General features: G+C 31.0%; 1 protein-coding gene across 1 annotated transcript; it reads left to right on the plus strand.

Annotated features, from left to right (window-relative positions):
• The first annotated feature begins 602 nt into the window (after nt 1–602).
• LOC143085143 (dehydrogenase/reductase SDR family member 7-like) lies at nt 603–9840 on the plus strand. Its single transcript, XM_076261326.1, has 9 exons — nt 603–665; nt 2776–2914; nt 4090–4239; nt 4860–4966; nt 6182–6374; nt 7056–7102; nt 7368–7487; nt 8111–8277; nt 9594–9840. The coding sequence occupies exons 2-9, from the start codon at nt 2788–2790 to the stop codon at nt 9646–9648; spliced, it is 966 nt and encodes a 321-aa protein (XP_076117441.1). The 5' UTR covers nt 603–665; nt 2776–2787; the 3' UTR covers nt 9649–9840.
• Nucleotides 9841–20875: the final 11035 nt, after the last annotated feature.

The raw sequence follows: 20875 nt of genomic DNA on the forward strand, positions 1-20875 counted from the left end.
TTCTGTTACATTTTATATTATAGAGATATACATAGGTGCAAATGTCAAAATGTACGGATTTATAGCATCTATAACTACGTGGGAAAACCAGATTGGAATAAATAGAGATTTGATTGACAAATAGCTGAATATGCATTTCAGTGGCGGATCCAGAACTTTTTGTAAAAGGGGGGGGCTGACTGACCTAAAAGGGGGCGGCCCGCTCCAGTTACGCTTCAGTGATTCCCTAAATACCTATATAATCAACCAAATTCCTCTAGCGCCCCCCCCCTGGATCCGCCAATGCATTTACGACTGTGGTTTGGTTTAACCACTCAAAAATAAATACTGACAACTGATTAGTTTCAGATACTTAGTCTGATATATAATCATCTGAGATAATCTTGATCAATCATGCAAGTGATAAAATCAACCTGTTGAAATATTTAATCTGAATTTCTCACCACTTCATATATCATGGAGCATGAAAAAGTGACCTATTCCAGCGGTTTTATCCCAACTACCCCTACCTCTCATTGTATATTAAGTGCGACTTTGCTTGAATGGGTGCTCCTAGTTTTGGAGGTGATTATAATAAACGATACAAATATGTGTCAATATTTAGGACGTTAGAGTGATAAGCCGGAAGAGTGATATGTTAACAGCTTTTTATCTGAGTTTTAAAGGTAAGTCAGTTTAGTTGTAGTTGTTTATTACTATTCACAGTTCTCCATTTACATGTAACTCGTCTCAACATATCGATTGTTAGTTTAGTGACTTTGTCTATCATGTCTATCACATGCAACTTTTAATATTTTCACTGACTTTACTGTTAACAGGTCAAGAATAACCACCAATTGGTGGATTATACCTCAATTGACGTATAATCCACCAATTGACGTATAATGAGTTAGACCAATTGGTGTATAGTTCTTTGTTTTTCAAAGAAAATTAATCCACCAAAATGGAGCATTGTTTTCTTAAAACCATATAATGGTATGAAAACTTGTCAAACATTCCTAGTTTAGTATAGGGACAGTATAGTCACATAACATATTGCATTTAATCAATAATTGTATTTGCAGTTTCTTCTATTGTTATCTTGTCAATTCTTGATTGGTAAATTAACCACAATCACCTGTCAATGGACATCAATACTGTGTGCAGTCATGTGATCATGAGTACAACTCCACAGGTGAATGGAGATCTTTGTTAATACCTGACTTTCATTATCAAAAGTCAATCATGGTCAATAGTACAAATGTTTCAACAAAAGAATTGTTGTACACATGCATTCTCAAGAGATGCAGCAGGCTTTGACAAAACTGAAACTTTCGGAGGACTCAATAAGGGTCATAAAATAGATTGCAAGTTGCAAAATCATGCTCCTATCTCATACTAGCATTTTATTACAAAACACCTGCATTATACGTCAATTGGTCTATACCCATATATGTCAATTGGTGAATTATACGTCAATTGAGGTATAATTCACCAATTGGTGGTTATTCCTGACCTGGTGAAAGTGACATGTCAGCTTATTGTCGTTTTATCCAACATGTCTATATTCATATCAAGAAGATAATATTTTTTATCAAAAGACATTATTTGCTTACTGTTTCTGTCAATGAGGTGATAGGGGGTGTTTTCTATAAACACTTGTACGAAAACTTTTAAATCACGTACGAGTATGGGTACTAACCCCACCACCCCACCCCCGTAAATTGACATAAACAAGTATATATGTGCTGCCACCTTAACCTCTTAATCTTATAGAAATACGTGCTCTTATAGTGTCATTGTCAACTTTCAAATGTAAGCTCGGTCGGGGTGTAATTTATTATTTGTAAAGATAATGTTTTCATGTCATTGATTATAGATTTTTTTAAATTCAGTTACCAGTATCGTTTCATCAGGCAATTAATTAAGAAAATCCATTTTATGACAAAATTTACATATTTTGAACATAATTCAGGCCGTTAAAAATGTGGTTAGTTTTTTTTTCGTTTAAATTGTTTTACATTTGTCAGTTTGAAGTCTTTTATAGCTGACTGTGAGGAATGAGTTTTGCTCATTGTTCAAGGCCCTACGATGTCCCATAGATTTTTTTTACTTCTATGTCATCTGGTCTTTGATGGAAGTTTGTCTCGTTGGCAATCATACGGTCACACCTTCTTACTTTAAATGATAATTACAATAAATTGATCTATTTGTGATTTATCGTAAAAACAAGAACGGTATTTTTAGTGTGGATTGTTATCTTGTGAGCTGAAAATCAGATTTAACAAGTTGGTCTTGTACAAAGCAGGGTTCAGTTTATTATCATGCATACATGTATCAACATCGATATATCAACATGTTTTCGTCTTTATGATCGTTTAATTTGTCTCTGAATGGTAAATAGTTAGAATCATCTTCTTCGTCGTCTCATCATCATCTTCGTCATCGTCATCTTCGTCGTTGTCTGACAGTCATCATCTTCTTCCATCTTCTTCGTCGTCATCATCTTCGTCGTCGTTATCATCTTCGTCGTCGTCATCATCTTCTTCGTCGTTATCATCTTCTTCGTCGTTATCATCTTCGTCGTCGTTATCATCTTCGTCGTCGTTATCGTCTTCGTCGTCGTTGTCTCTTCTTCATCGTTATCTGATATCGGTGTAATAGTATATTACTAATATTTACAATATATGTAAGGCGAAGTATATTTTTATGAAATTTCCTGAATGTGACGGAAGTAAACTGATCACTCATACTTTTATATTATAAATGTAAATGATATATTTTAACCAATTTTAGAGACCAATTGAAATGATGGACTGGTTGTATTTGATATTCTTGTTTATGCTGACATGGTTCGTCATAGCTCTGATAATGATAGTCTTGGGAGACTGTGATCTTTTACTTCAAATCGCTGAAAAATTCGGAAAATCACCAAGTAAGTGCTTGGAGACTGAAAATATCGATCATATTCTATTGTCCATGTATATACGTAACGTATACACTTGTAAGTGTGTAATTAGATTATAATATATTTTCTAGTGTAAAAAATGTTGAACTTACACAAGGGGATTCAAGCACTGCTCTTTTAAAATACAACAGTTTTATGTACATAATATCAATCCTTATCATGTATTTTTTTACAGTCTATCTGTCGTTTATAGTGATCAAAACTCTTTGCATAATTTCATGTATACCGGGTATTATAAAAAAGAAGACGAATGAGACAGTTCTCCACAAGAAACTGTTAGCATTTACTAGAATTTCATACTTTTCATGCTTTTGTAATGAACATATTCAAGTATTGAAAAATTGTTTACTAAAATCTGTCGGGTTCTTGTTTATGTGCATTTATGAGCTTTGTTTCATAGGCTTTTCTGTGATCAAAAATAAAATACTATCTTACAAGAAAGGCGAATTAATTCATCAACTCTTATATAACAATGTTAAGAATAAGGAACACTAAATAGTAAAATAAAAAAAAATACTCAAAGGAAAATTCAAATCGGAGAGTCCGCTATCAAATGGCAAAATCAAAAGCTCAAATATATCAAACGAAAGGAAAACAACTGTCAAATTCAGATCTCTGACATAGTACAGACATTTCCGTATGTAGAAAATGGTGGAACCAGTTGCATCTTAAGTATGTTTGAAATGCAGCATTTACTATCAGACGACTTTTCTGGCACTAAACTATATAAGACTGCTTAGCATTTCGCCATTGAGTTGTGACAATATCAACCAAATCATAATGGTTACCATACAACATAGGTCGTGTCGATTTCAGTTGTTTTTCCTCGTAACTCTGTTAGAGTAAATGTTTGCGTAAGGAGCACAGTCAACCCTGTTTACTCTGGTAATTGTTGTTTTTTCAAAAAATAATTTGATCTAACATTAAGATATTTATGCATAAGGAGAGATGTGGGGTAAACACCTATAATATAGCTACTCGGCGACTTAAATTTCCAAATATCATAAACCGATCGAGTTGGGTTTTTTGCAAGAATTTGCATTGCCTTCCAACGCGTCATTATTATTTTGACTAACAAATTATCAATCATGTTTTTTAGTGTTCATAAAATGCACATATTGTATATAGAGTATGTATTTTAGGCTCTTTAAAGAATAAAGTAGTTTGGATAACTGGGTCATCTAGTGGTATCGGCGAATGTTTAGCTTATGAATTATCTAAAGTGGGATGCAAACTGATTCTATCTGCTCGGCGAAAAGACGAATTAGAGCGAGTCAGAGGACAATGTATTGGTAAGGTTTAAATGTCAATTGTATAGGACAAGAAGTAGAAGGTTAGTGATACAGTCGAGGAACTTTTGGGAGAAGTTTTTTAACCATATTATTTCTTTCGATTTTCTAAAGCTTTAAACAGTATATATTGGCATGAAAACATCATAAATTATGTTTTACTTAAAAGGCAATCAGGGCGGTGGACTTGGATATATAGAATAGACTTCTCACATCGGTAAACTCCTGAAGTCCGTTTGATTATTAGGGATGTAAAAATACGCAGCCACGTTCGAATTACAAATAAAAAGATTTAACACAACATTTTACTTGCATAAATATAGCAAATCAACTCAACATTCAAGACACAAGTAGCTCTTCCTACGTGTAAATAAAACTGAAGCACATCTCAATCTTAAAGCAAGCACACTATTAAAAGCTAAATTAAAGAACAAAGCGACACATTAATTGAACGCATAACTATTATATAAGGCACAGTTTTAAATTAAAAGTATATGTATTGCAACCACAAAAGATTGTCGATCAACAGAACACCGGTTTTTTTTTTGTCACAATACAAATATCACAATTTTTATATCAAACTTCGTATTTAATACTTACATGTTTCTACATTAAATCTTTAGAGAAATGGGGTGTGAAGGCGGATGATATCTTAGTGGTACCGTTAGATATGGTAGAATTTGATACTCATGCAGCAGCTGTCGAGAAAGTCATTAATAAATTTGGGCAGGTGAGTGAAATGTATTAATTTTCAAAATATTGACATCCACACCCATATGTACATTGTTTAAGATCTTACATCGTGTATTTAAGTTGTGTTTATTATGTGGTTTGTATTGCTCTTTTGTTTATAAACTTTTCTTATTTTATTTTGTTTTAATGCTGTTTTTTGTTTTGTTTTTCTGAACACGTTTCAGTACATGTTTGTAGATTTTCAGTTGTGTTTATTAATTCTATCACTATATGCTGACCGCCCATTGACAACCATGCCATGATGACGAGAACAAGTATTGCAAAGGGAAGGTTTTTCAAAGAGAATCTACTAGAATGAACGGCGAAATGAGTCTGTAATGGATAAGGGAAATCAATTGTGCCATGCACCAGGTCACGTACGGACCATTGTACCTTCACTACGCATCGATTTTAATGCCCAAATTCAAACTGGACTTAATTACGTATTCATACATCCATCATCTCCTGCTTTAATGAAAAAATAGCTAACGGGCATGATTGCCATGTTTCTATACTTCAGTTATCTATAAGAGATCGATATTTGTTCTTTTGTCATACTTCTGTGCTTACCATAGCGAGAAAAACTCTTGTACAGAGGAGACTATTAGGCTAACAGTTTTTATGACAAAAGTTATGCCACACTTTCTTTCATACATTACTGGGAATAAATATACTACTTATTGTTTTATATCAGACATTTATTATGACCACAACGGTTTTTAGTGAACAAATAACTTTAACTTTAACAGAAGTCTTGGTGATATGCTGAACACAACAACTGTGTCTATTATGTATAAAAAAGATGTGGTATGATTGCCCATAAGGCCAATAATCACTCTTCACAAGAGACCAAATGACAAAGAAATTAACAACTGTAGCAATGAGCAAAACCCATACCACATATTCAGCTATAAAAGTCCCCGAAATGGCAAATGTAAAACAGGTCAAACGAGAAAACTAACGGCCTAGCTCATGTACAAAAAATGAGCAAAATACAAATATGTAACACATCAACAAACGACAACCACCGAATTACAGTGCTTGTTCGAACAAAAAGTATTTTCATTTTTGACAATTGACGTATACTTTAGTGATGATTCTGATAGGACTGTGTTTCAGAATCGTTTACACTTTGTTTCTCATGATTGACATTAAGATCAACAACAAAGGGCGATCGCTGGGTTTTTGAATCGTTTCCTTTTTATTTCGGTAGGTTGACATTTTAGTCAACAATGCTGGACGATCACAGAGAGCTGAATGGATAAAGACATCATTAGAAGTGGACCAACAAGTTTTGAATGTTAATGTACTTGGAGTGCTCTCTCTTACAAAGCTTGTTTTACCTTACATGATCAAAAGGAATGAAGGACATATTGTAAACATGAGCAGTATTGCTGGGAAAATAGGTACATTCACAATACAATTTTCAAACGATGGATGAAACAAAATTAAAACAATTTAAATTACATTAAATTTATTGTTTAAAGTTTATTTTACTGATTTATTGTATGGACACTTTTTTTTAACTGTTTGAACATTATATGTCTTTATTAGCTTATCTCTAAAAGAACAATTCTGGATTTACATTTGCTGATAACCGAGCTTGGAAAAAAAATTGATAGCAAATTGAATATGTAATGGCAATTTCTAATAACCTTAACGACTAATTTTTAAAATATTTGTTAGGATTTTACAATTTTAAAATGTTACCAGAACATATTAAAAGCTGTTACAAAATGTGATACTTAGTGAGCCATGACTATAAACATGCAACTGAAAATGGACGCCATGATTTTAAAATGTAAAAAGGTATAACAAAAATACTGAACTCCAATTGATCACTTAATGTGAAAATGATATTTTGACATTCATTCAAAAAGCCAACAGCTTACCTAAGCATTGGGATGCAAAATCTTTCTAAAATAAGTTTTTGGAATCTTTGAAAATGTACATACTCTGAAAAATATGATTTATAAGGGAAGTTTTATCTCATAACTATTGTTCATTACAATATATGTATATAGAGCTTGTACGAAACATATTGAATGAAATCTGAAGAATCATTGATTACCGTTTCCATTTTACAGGGGCGCCGTTTTCTGGATCTTACACTGGAGCTAAACATGCAATTCAGGTAATTAATTCCATATCTACTCAAATGAGGTATCTATTTGCCTGTTTTGCTTTGATACATTTTTTTTTTATTTTAGTAGCTCTAAAAAGTATCTGTATCCCAAAATGTGTTTGTACTCTTATATAATAGACAAAAAACACCATGATAGTGTTAAAATGTCTTATTTATTTAAAGTCGTTTCTGATAAAGATATGCAAATATGATCTTGATTATTTTTCTTACTCTAAATAATTTGTTCAATTCATCAATTTAATACATTTTACAGGGTTGGTTTGATGCCTTGAGAATTGAGGTTCTAGAAAACAACATAGCAGTCACAAATCTGTGCCCAGGACCAGTATTTTCAAATCTTTTGGATATTGCTTTCGTAGGGGAAGCTGGAAAGGTAAATATAATTATTTTTCACTGATTAATACTCCCTGTAACCTTTCGAGCTTTTGAATTTTACATTTTATTTTCTGCGTGTGAAATGAGAACATGGAGTTAATTGACACTGTATATTGTTATGTTATATATTATAAACACTGGGCTGAAGTGTGGCTTTTAAAAACTTAACACTAATATTTAAAATCACACTGTTTTTTCAAAAAGGTATTTGCCATTGTACAAAACTCTGGAAATATATATACAGACATTTTGAGTTATACGTCAACGGGTAGAACAAAAGACATAACAGAGGACAGCGCAAATTTTTCAACAAAATAGTGTCCCAATTATCGAAGTTACAATATTAAACAGCATTGCATTGTGAAATATGTCTTTTAATTGGCCAATGATTGATTGTCCCATTTTTGCTACACATTTCATGGTTAACATTCTAAATTATTTACAATTCTGAGTATGTGTAGATGATACAAACACAGGTTAATTCGTATATAATTCAACATTAAACGATCTGCATTTTATTTGCTGTATAATTGTTATATGTTGTGTCAGAATTACTTTTGTGACCTGTAGGGGAACATTGATATGATCTACAAGCTTAACATTTATCATACTGATAAATAGGTACTGAAGCAGAAAATGGAGTCTACTGACAAACGGATGAAAACAACACGTTGTGCAGAACTAAGTGCCATAGCAATAGCCAATAAACTTGATGAATGCTGGATTGCCTTGAATCCTGTCCTTTTTCTTACATATGCAAATCAATACTCCCCAGTGTTGGGGAAATTGTAAGTATACTATTTGAATCTTGGAAGATGCTTTGTAGGAAAAAACATCACGTACACTATAACATAATTCAAAGATTAAAACTGAAACCAAGGATATTCCAACAATTCACGGAATTTGATGCGACTGTCCTACAAGCGCGAGGTTAAGCTAGCTATAACACCAGTTTTAATCCACGATTTCCTACATAAAAGAATGCCTGTACCAAGTCACCAATTCGTTTGTTGTGTTTGAGCTTCTGATTTTGTCATTTGATTGCAGACTTTCCGTGTTGAGTTTTCCTCGGAGTTCGTTTTTTTGTTATTTTATTTTTTTCACATGATCACAAGTCCATGTTCACTGAACAATACAATCTTGGTCAAAACACTCATTTGGCATATACCTGAATATCAAACAGTTAACTTGATAATGAACATGTGTACAAAGTTTCAGGTTGCTGTGACTTCACAGTACCTTCATAGTTACATTTCTATGATTTGTGAGCTGTGAGAACTGCGTCAATACTCTTACTTTGTATATATATGTTAAAGAGTTTACTTCATATTGAACATAACAACTAAAATTCAAGATGATCTGGTTTACCTTGATAAAAAACTTTAAACTGATATTGACTGATGGAAGGCACAGACCGAAAAAAACAATCCCCCATCAACAAGTATAGCTATGAGCATTACAATACGCACACTGTTCCTAGCTGCTAGAAAAGTGGTATGGTTTTAATTTGTGTTATAATAAAATCAAGATTAACGAAGTAAGCCTTTTTTATGTAAATATGTGTAGGTTAAGATGCAGCTTATGATTACATGTTAATGAAGCTGTCTAAAGGATATTTATTCATGTTTAATCTCATATATTTGATTTACGAAAATGCTGTCCAACTACATTTTACATCGAACGTAAGTCTAATTTCAAAATCGACCTTCCCGTAACCTTTTTTTTTATATAAGAAAAACATGCATGTCTACCTTTCTCCAATGCGTTCCCTGGAAAAAACAGATATGAATTTGGGCAGCTCGTATCGAGTTGTAGTATCATTTCTGCTTCCTGAATCAACCTTTAGGAAACTGTGTACACACAACTAATTCTGCAGATTTTATTCCTATTGATAATTTCCAATCTTAAAATCTTAAATGATTTGAACTTGCATATAGTTATGAGTAAATACAAATTCCTTATATGATATATTCAAATATATAAGTGACAAACTTTCTTTCTTTTTAGTGTATCTTTTAGTTTCATGTATGAATTTATTGTAGAATTAGGTTTTGTTCAATTTATTTATTTTCTTGACTTTTACTTTGTCATATTTATTTTTTAGTGTTGGAAAAAAGTTTGGTTTGAAAATAATGAAGAGATTGAGAGAAGGTCGTTAATGAAGAGATTGAGAGAAGGTCGTTAAATAGAAGAAATGTGTTCGTTATGGTTCTGTTCAGAATCTGTTTATTTCTACAGAAACATACAATTCTTGAAAGACTTTAAATTATTTATAAGGGTTATTTCATATTTTTTGTATTTATTCTATTGAATGCATATTAAAAAAGAAAACTTTGAAATTACCTATTCAAGGATTGTTGTGAATCAGATGCGGAAATAGAAATATTCCAAAGATCATCGTACATGAAATATAAGTGTCTTTCCTTTTGCAATAGCCAAAAAGTAAAGGCAACATTACATAAACAAAAACCGAGAAATACTTGTATAAGATGAAAACAACAGAATAACAGAAACAATGAACAGCAGCAAAAACAAACGCCAACATACATATGCCTTTCTTGGTACTTATAAAAATTGTAGTTTGAATCAGGTTTTAAGACATGTTGAACGCATCTTTCCAATCGGACTTGAAATAACGAATTCAAAAGGTTATTAGGTCAGCCTCATGTCTGGACTTACTTAATAATAAAATTGACAATAAGGGTCGGTTTAGAACAAACATTTACAACCTAATGGACGAGGTAAGCCTTCCAATTATGAACTTTCCATTTATTTGAAGCAAATTTTAGCATCTCCAAGTTGAAACGATATTTCAGAGCGGGTTTCCTACAATGAGTTCCTGATACAAGGTTGCTGCTTTCAATGAAACTACTTAACCAAGTGTCCCAAAAAAAAGCGTACAACGTTATTTTTATAACCATTTGTTACAGAAGTAATTGCCTCAAAGAATTTTATCCATTCCACCAAAAATCAAGGAAGAGTTAAATGAATAATACATATTTCAATTAGTATTTGCGTCAGATTACCTGTGATATCCTCAAGCTATACAATCCTGTTCTCATTTTCTTGTTTATGATATCATGTGACTTAACCACGGAGGTTTACTGGCACTAAACACCAATACGGTTGAAACTGGCCGAGAAGATGCAAGTGTATCTCTGAGTTTGTTTAGAGAATTTTGTATGGATATTGCATTAGTGTTCGGTGCTTTATTTTGGAGTATTGTATTTCAAATTGGCTTAGTTTTCATTGTTCTCTATATTTTATGTATTTTCTTTGGCTAAAACAGTCTTACATTTCAAAACTTTTCCGTTATGTTTTATGCTTACAGAGTCTAATGAACCGATGGTTTATGAGTTTTGTGATGTTTGAGGGTTAATAAAATATTTCAACAATTGTGATGCTTTACCAAAGAATATGATTATCAACGGATGATATCAGGAGTATCGTTGATCGTCCCTGGTTTTGTGGTGAAGTGTATTGAGGTCTGTCTTTTCCCCCTAGTCACAGTCTTGTTGGGCCTTTTGTCTTAAGTACTTCTTTGAAATCTTCTGCCTTTTTTCTTCAATTCGGGAACTGTCAATCCGTTTAAAGTATAATTGAAATACCAATTTTCACATACGAAATATTTCAAGTGAATTTCAAGAATGCTCTAAAGAAAACACAAGTGCAATTCTTAGTCAACATTTTTTGTTAACATTGTGCGCAATAGGACAATCTCATCAAAATCCGATGTTGCTATTCGTTAAACTCCCTTAAAGGGTAGAGAGTATCGTGGCCCAAAATAACAGGTGATTTTAATGAGATTAAGACATAGGATTACACGAATTGGATCAATACAAATGTTATTTTTTTCTTGTAACCTAAAGAAAGAACAACTAGTAACAATTTAGACATTGAACACTTTATTTACCATACATAAATAAATCTATTAATCTCAAGTCTATGAAAATAGAGAAAAAAACCAAAATGTCTTAATCTAACTATAATTATTATAATAAAATTAAATTAAAATGAGCAAATGATGAAAGATAATAATGAGTCTGTTTTTCTTGTGATAATTTGTGATTTGTCTTGAATATATGGTCGTACATGAAGTAATGTTTTATCAGTGTTTTTATCCTGATTATAAAGTATTGATTATCTTTTAATATGATTTTCCATTCTAATATTTGAAGTCGCAATGATTTTGGTGTTATAATGTTGTACCATGATTTAAAGGTAGGGTTTGTAGCCTAATGATTCCTATTTCTGTTCGAACTGAGTTGTTGATTGTGTTCTATATACTGGCGTGTTCATCTAGTATCATTAGTGGACATATTGTTAACTCAAGTCTTTAGAATATTAGCTATGAACTCGGTAAACACATTGTGAATAGTCGTGTTGTATTTTATTAAGTCTGAACCTGTAATTTGGTGGTTGCTTTAAAGAAGATGAGTAACTGCTGTTTATTTCACTAATGAATTAAAGCATTGTAATGGTGCATGTTTATGTGATGGATATTGCTTCATTGAATGATTTTTCATAATTTACAATGACCTATCTATTTATCTTTCAACTCTATCAGTAGTACATAATTTTCAATGACCTATCTATTTATCTTCCAAATCAGTAGTACATAATTGTCAAACTGAACCATTTGTCCATTTCAATCTCTCAAATCTACCCATTTTAAATAAATATTTATTTAATTGTACTTTAACAATACTACAATATCAAACAACAATTAATATTTATGCATTAAAATTAATTCAGGATTAAGAGTAAAAACATAAATGACTGGCACTTAGAACTTTAACAAGGTTAGAATGATGTAAATTTAACAGACATATATACCCATATACAAAACGTTATAAACAGTGTTGAGACTACATATTTGTTCATTTTTAATCAGTAGTTATCTTCACTTTCAATAGAAGTTAACTTGCATTGCATGAATCCACCTCCATGTGTAGAGAGGGTTCTAATAAATAAATTTAACTTTGGTCATTTACAATTTTTATGTATTCTTGTGATATGGATAAAGGATTATCTAATTATCTTTAAATGTCTTTTTATTTCCTACTTTAAGGTGTAGATTTTGAATTGAATTTGTGATTTTAAAATATTCTCTTTAATTCCATTCACGTTTAGAATGTGCGTATTATAGTAAGAGTTTAATTTTAATTATAATAAAATAAATTTTATTATATTTTCATATGAGCTTTTAATTAACTGAAATTTACTTTTTTCCTTATTTCGGTTTACTAATTTTATTATTTGTATTACTATTATTTTTTCGTTTGAATAATCACATAGTACAGTGTAGCAATATAATATCTAAAACAAATCCTATTTAGGTATTTTGAGATAACAACTTGAAAACAAATAGTTATACATCAAACAACAAATGTAACAAGTACTTGATATTAACATAACTCTTGAATTTAAAATTGAAATTTTCCTGAATTTTAGTCATAATAGATTAAACTTAAACAACTGCCATTTTCTTACAAAGAAATTACCCAAAGAGGCATAACTGTTTTTTCCTGATTTAACTTGTTTAAATACTTCTACAACAACAGAAAACGTTAACATTACCCTTTTAAAGACAACAATTTAACAGCTATTATCACTTCATTCTTTCTCAAAATAAAATATCAATTCATAAAGTTAAAAATTCAGTAAATGTTTACACAAGTTTTGTGACATATAAAGGCAATGTACATTGTTTCACAATGCATACACACTTAAAGCACACACACAAACACAGATATATGTACATGTGCTAGGCAATAAAACTACACAGATTACAATTTATTGGAAAGAGACAAATTTGTGTCCTGAAAATTTACACTCGGGAATTCACGAAAGACTTCTTTACAGCTGTAAAATTATTTTCAAAATTTGTAACAATTTTCTTTCTGTAATCAGTTCTTGCCAATAATGTACTTCTAACTTCTTTTTTTGTACTTTATTTGCTGACGCCCGTAAAAGTTAATGTTTTTTTAAATACTTTCATATGCAACGTTTAATTAAACGGCAAACACATTTATTACAAGAATTGTACAACAAAATATTTTTTTTTCAAGAACCTTATTACAGTTGTAAAGAGTAGTCTTGTAAATCTAGTTGCCAATTTTATAACAAAACAAAATAAGAAAAAGTCAATATGTATATCTTAAAATGTCATGTGTTTATGTCAATTATTATTTATAAACATTATTCATAACATTTTCTACGTCTGATTCATTATACTTCAGTCAAAAAGACTGCTATTGAACAACAGCATTTGACATACTACCAAAATGGTGTTAAGTGGGGCATTAATGACATTCAACATTTTATTTTCTACAATTTAGTTGGGTAGTTTTATAAAACTTGATAATATTTTATAACAAGATGACCCTTGAAATGAAGTATACATATATTCCTAATATAATGTTGTAAAATGTATTTATCAATAACTATCTATGTTTAAATTGCATAATATAATACAAGGAAAAAGGTACAGACCAATGTTAATGAAAAGCTAAAAAAAAGATTTGTTTACATGAGATTCAAATTACAAAGTATCTTCATAAAAGAGTTCTTCAAAAAGACTATAAAATACAATATCTATGACAATCAGAAGCAACTCTTTACCTAATTTGTTACACTACCACATTTTTGTCAAATTAGAAACCTTTGCATAATCATTCGTAATTCGGATGTTGACTTAACTTTTAACTATTTCATACGTTAAGATGTTAAACAACACGAACTCGATATTGGATTTTTTTCTATTAATTTCCAAATCTTCAATTTCCTTTTTGAGTGTAAAAAGAAGTTTCGATAAAATTTCTAAATCGAATGTTCATCAAAACTCAAACTTTTCTTTTACTAGTAAATACTTCTCAACTTTAGTAGTTGATTTCTTAAATCCGAACCTTTGAAACATGTTTTCCCTCTAGTCAACATTAATTTCGAAAATGACAATATGAGAATTTTTCTAATATTGCACTTAAAAAGAACCACAACATATGCCTATAATGTGTCCTGACAATGGCAAAGAAAACAGAATACTATTAAGCACACTAAGCTGCAAGTTTTCTTTACATGAAAGGGAACGTTAAAGATCATATGGAAATGATCCAGTCCTTGACACAGGCATATGGTTGTTTGTTCAATTTTGCTTTGGTTGATTGCGAATAAAATAAAATCACTAATAGCCAATAGGAGTTGTCTTTCTTTACTCACATACTTATCTTGCTATATGGTAATATGACAGGAAAACAAGTGTTCATTTCTACTTTCTAGTATATAAATTCAAAGATACATTGTCATCGCGTATATCAACATATAGTTTCTTATAACGACTCCTTAAATATATTTCTTGAAAATTCTGAATTAAATGTTTCGAGGATGATAGTTGGAAGCTAAGGTCACATGCATATTGCAAATATCAAGTTTTTTTTTATGGTATTACAAATTTTAAAGACATCTGTATAACCGTTTTCTATAAATATAGTAGTGCTCAATGAGCATGAAACTTTTTTTGTTGTTGTAGAACCAGAGCACATCCATCGAACTATCCCAATGCCGTAATAAAAGACTGGATATCAGAGAAACATTCCTTCCATGGTAATGTAACGTCACATTGTCGTATCAACCACGGAGTGCTTGGAATTCTGCATCTCTGTATGATCGGCGTAGGCATTCAAGGTCGCAAGTCGTGTATCCTTAAGATGTGTCAAATTAGATCTAATGACGATCAAAAAGTGAACCTGTAATTACAAAGATAGAGATAAAAGATTCATTCAAGTATTTTCTATTATCGTCAAGTATAATGTAGATAAATTCACCCTTTTTTACCAATGAGTTATCTAGTGTTGATAATTTCAAATCAAATGTCTGCAAAATGCGTTAAGGAATTATCTACCTTGATTAATTACTATATTTAGTTACTATTAATATCAAATCTACCATGCACTAATGTACCAAACCATTCTACAGTAACTCAAAAGTAGGCTTTGCCAAGTTAAATGGCTAGTTTTCTTGAAAGATTGACCTGAGTGAGCAAAGTCGATTATATAGAGCCCTCTGTTCTGAAAAAGTTCAAGGTCAAAACGTAATGCAACCTTAACTAATTTCGAAAGAAACTTGGTCGATTCAACACAAAATAAAAACAAACTTCATATACTTGACCAAAAGATATGCCACTTTTACAAAATCATTCATATATGCAATGTAAAAGATGACTATTATCAGTAACGGTAGATTTAGAAAATGCGACAGCAATTCAAAATAACTTGATGCAAAAGCTCCTATCTTTTTCAATGCTACCTGTGAAATGAATCAATTTGGCACAACGTGTTTTGCTTTGTATTGTTTCTATTAACTACTGTGACATTCAAACAATGATATGCAACAGTAACAAAGCCTCATTAGTGACTGGTTTATGCATTAACCAACCAAAAAAAAATCATTCCAGAGATTACACACTAACAAAATATATGCATAAATAACTTAATCGAAAGAGCTTTAATATATCGTAATAAACGAACTTACACATGACTAGGTTACTCAAGATGTTACTTTGAAATCAATTGTAACCGAATCGATCTGTTTTTTCGCAGAAAACATATGAATGGGATTCTATTTGATTTTAATGTCTTAATTGAATTTCATTAAACTACCTTTTTAGATTATGTGCTTAACTGAAGTGTCACTTGAGTAGGTTTTAGTGTGTGTTAACCATGATTAAATTTGTTTATGGTATTTATTTACATATGGGTATTTTAATGATAAATGCTATTGTTTTATATTGTTATTTGACAGTTTGAATCATATTATTTCTGTCTGTCCTGATGAGCACGTGGTTAACTGCTTCGTTGAACTTAAAGTTTTGTTGAACTTACTTTTCTTGTTGACTATTATTTGTTAATACTCAAGTTTCATCGTCAAGTCTTTTAATGTAGTCGTGTATATCAACAAACTCAGATTAAATACAATGATTTTGAAACTCATTTCAATTTTTTCCAACACTTAAACACTAATATGTTCTAAGAATGTATACACTACATTATGCTTTATTTTGTAATATTAAGGTACACTCCTCTGTCCAGACAATCATTGGAATCTATTTGAATCAAAATGCTATAAAATCATCGATGATGTCGTCAGTTATGATGAAGGAAAAGCAAAATGCATGAACGAAAATCTCCATGCAACACTGATGATGACTAACACAACACAAGAGGCCCAAATTTTCAATTCAATGTTGTATATGTTGTAAGTATACTTTTCAATCATACTAAAAAATTGCCATGAAATATATATATATAAAATTATTTCAGTGATTAAATTTTACGATCCTTTACGATATATATCTACTTAAGCTGCAATCAATTCCATCATGATGCATAATATATCATATACTTTGTTACAACTTTAGATTCTAATCTTCCGCAGATCTGCAGATTAAACATTGATGTGCTGATATTTACATTTCAAAGTAATCAATACATGTTATTGTTTTACATTCAATAACCGATATGACATTTACGCAGAATTACGGAAATTGAATCATAAAAATAATATGTTAAACAAAATTGATTGATGACATGAATGTCCTGTATTGTAGGAAATTCTTTTTTTTTTTTATATAAATCTTGAATACTTTTAAATTTTCCAAACTATTCTTTATTATTTCGTTGCATATTCAAGATCATCCAGTAATTTCACAAAATGTATTAAATAAATCGTCAAATAACAAATAATGAAGAATTTCATTTCTTAGCAACTTTAATAGTTTAGATCATTGAAATTGTTTATAAAGTGAATGATATATCACTTGCATAGTTTTCTATTGCTTAACATTTGATTTCATTTAAATGTGTTGTCCATCAATGTAAAGTGTTCAAATGCATTGGTGAAAAAATACACATATAACATAAAGCGAGGTGTGCGATATGGTATTATCGCCCCACAAAGGTTTTATCTATATTTCTTCAAATGTTCGCGTTATTAATGAAACCTTTTGCAAGCGTCTTAAAAGTTACCTTACTACACATGCTACAGTGAATTAAAAAGAACTATTTTTATTTGTCAAAGAATCGTTATCGTTTAACGAAATATCAACTAAGTTAAACGCCGTCATCGAATCAAAATCAAAATATTTCCTACTAAATATAAACATTATATAACTACAACACATAGCTCAGAGGGCGATAGAGCAGGTTGTTACCCCGAGAAAACATTGTCAATTGTGGCGAAGTGAATCATTATTGCCATTTACAGATGAATGTTATTTAAAAGTATTTTCTATAACTTCACGTATATAACAACGTTATGGGTATTAGAGAAATCAACAGAAGTGAAGCAAAATGTCTTTTTTTACAGTCAAATAATAGAATCGGAGCCAAAATGTAGAACTCGGTTTTAGTTTGTTTCCCCGATTTTGTTTTTTGTCCATGGATTTATGAGTTTTGAAAAGCGGTATACTACTGTTGCCTTTATTTAATAACTTTTAATAACTTGATGTAATTCAGTTCATTGTCTATTGAATTATTGATTTTTGATTGGTCTAGACGAGAGGGTGCCATTCAAACAAATGGTCACCCGCTTAGCCATGTGATAGAGTAAATTAACACCCTCGTATTAGCTTACATGAAGTATAATAAAAGGGTGTGTGGTATGATTCTTAATAAAGACAACAATTCACCAGAGTTCAAATAAAGTTGAATTCAACTTTGTATTTGTTTAGCCTTATAAATATTTTGATATTAGCGTCACTGGTGAGTCTTATGTAGACGAGGCGCCCGTCTGGTATATTAAATTATAATCCTGATACTTTTGATAACTATATAAACACGATAAACAAATTTAGATATATCTTATATAAAAAAGAAAAGATGTGGTATTATTGCCACTGAGACAACCTTCCACCGAAATTAAAATAAAGTGGATGTTAGCAATACTACAGGCAACTGTACGGCCTTCAACAACGAGAAAAACCCATACCGTAATTGACTATATGTAAAGGCCCCACATAAAAAATGAAACGAATGAAATTTGAAAATTTATAACATTACATTTGTACATCTTTATTTTACGACAAAACAAACCATGCCAACCATAAATCAACGACAACCACAGATCTACATGTACAGGCTCGTGACGTCGAACATTTTTATAACCTTGGACAGTCATGTAACAGTATAACATATTTTCAAGAACTGAGTGTAACACGAGTTGCACTTTTGTTAATTTAACGAATAGGTACAAAGCCCAAAAACAAGTAATATAAAACAAACGACACGAGGCAAATCACTGTAAAGCCATAAGATAATTTTTCTATTTGAATTTATCGTTTCACAATTGTATAAAATTGCTTATCTACCTTACCACTTTCTATAGTTAAAACTTTTCGAGATCATGGGCTTTCTCTGAATGAAAATGCTCATACCACACATGTATCTATGTTCATGTTAAATTTATATTTTTTTACTAAGATAATAATCATTTTGAATTCGTAAATGATTGCGTCACAAGTATTCCTTTATCTTCATGATAATAACTTGGCATTGTGTTCCTGGTCATTTTTCAGTTAGTTATAAATTTGAAAGCCAAAATGTTGGTGGACAATTCAACTCAAGTTAATTTTTTTATTTCGTATCCAAAATTTAACGGTGAAAATGTTTATGAAGATAACAGTTAAAGGACTTGTATTTTAAATCGGTCTTCTTAATTTTCTTGGTAGACTTTGGCCGTGTTCACACCAAACGACATGTACAGTAAACATGTTAATTTAATGTACACTGGTTTCACATTGAATTTGTTCACATCTTTAAACCTTGTTTAGTTACCTGTACATAAGATTTGTTCACACTTTTAAACTATGTCATTTAAATGTTCATTACGTAGAACTGAATGCAAATTTTTCGGCAACTTTTCTAGCAGTCCGGGAACGACCATTTGACTTAAAAAAAAAGGGGGGGGAAGGAATTTTCCCTTGAAAACTATGATATTATGACCCCCAATTAGATAAAAAAAAATTATATTCTGGTCATACAGATGAAAAAAAAATCTGAATCTAGAGTTTCTCCAATCATTATAATGTTAAATATTAAAAAAAAATGATTGCTAGCATCGAAAAAACTGAATAAAAACGTTCGCGCGAAACATATTCTGACTAGATCAGAATAAAACATATAACCACCCCCTTTTTTGAATTTAAGTGGTTGCTCCTTTATGAAAGCTATTTTGATGTTTTGCAGTAGTTTAAAGATACTATAGATGCTTGATTATGCATTAGAAAAAGTAAGCCGCAGCAGCGTGCTTACAGACGAATAAAAAGGAATTGAGGTGTTAAGGATCACTACATTTCTATCGTTTCTGTTTGGTTAGAATGGTATTTTTCTCTAAGGAGTATTTAGCAATGGGAGGGGGTATTGTTTTGATTTCTGAGTATATTTTAATGGATCTGAGATACAAGACAAACAATACAATTTACCTAACACATGTATATAAATGCATTTATGAGTGAATCGTTGTTTAAGTAAAGACCAGTGGCAAATATTTCCGTGTACGTCCAGTCGATTCGGGAAGACCTTGTCAAATAAATTATGTGTTTGGCAATGATGATCAGGATTCTTTTAGTCTTGATAAGGGGCTAATAAAGCTACCTAAAGTTTTTTTTTTTTTCTATAACAAATTAATATATTTAAGTCAAAGTTTTGACAAATATTACTGTAAAGAACTTTATTAATAATTGTTGTAAATATCAATTTTATTTAAAAATCGTTTCTTCCTAAAATATACATGGTAAAATTAATGTTCTAAATGCCTAGTTTTATGTACACTTAACCTACATAAGGCCTACAATGACTATCGACTGTATGTAAACTAAACATGATTTACACTTCATGTAAACATTGAGCTTTATCAAAGGGAACGTAATTAAGTTTAGTTGACGTGTGAGTTACACTTACACAACACGAAGTTTAGGTCAATGTGAACACGGCCTTAGTGATAGTGGGTTGACTTATACTGACGTTGAACGGATTCACTTTATATCAACGTTATGGGGACGGGGATTACAACCATAGGTCCCGTTAAAATCCATTGATCGCCTAAAAAAGAGGGTTACAACATCCGAAATTCTCCAGGCCTCCAAATTTTTTGGAAAATTGAATGATAATCCCAAGAACCGTTTGGCCACAACATAACAATTTCAAGTTTATTTACAATTTACACAGTGTGTAAATGTTCAGTATGTTAAAATGAACATATGTTCCATAGTTTAGGACTTTATTCTTTAAAGGCTGAAAAATACAGTGTCCTATATTTTGACTTTAGTGGAACCTTCAAACTGTAATTTAACAATGACATAAGAATGTAAGGATTTTACGGGAAAATGCACGA

The sequence above is a fragment of the Mytilus galloprovincialis genome, chromosome 8 (assembly GCF_965363235.1).
Source record: "Mytilus galloprovincialis chromosome 8, xbMytGall1.hap1.1, whole genome shotgun sequence".
Lineage (NCBI taxonomy): Eukaryota > Metazoa > Mollusca > Bivalvia > Mytilida > Mytilidae > Mytilus > Mytilus galloprovincialis.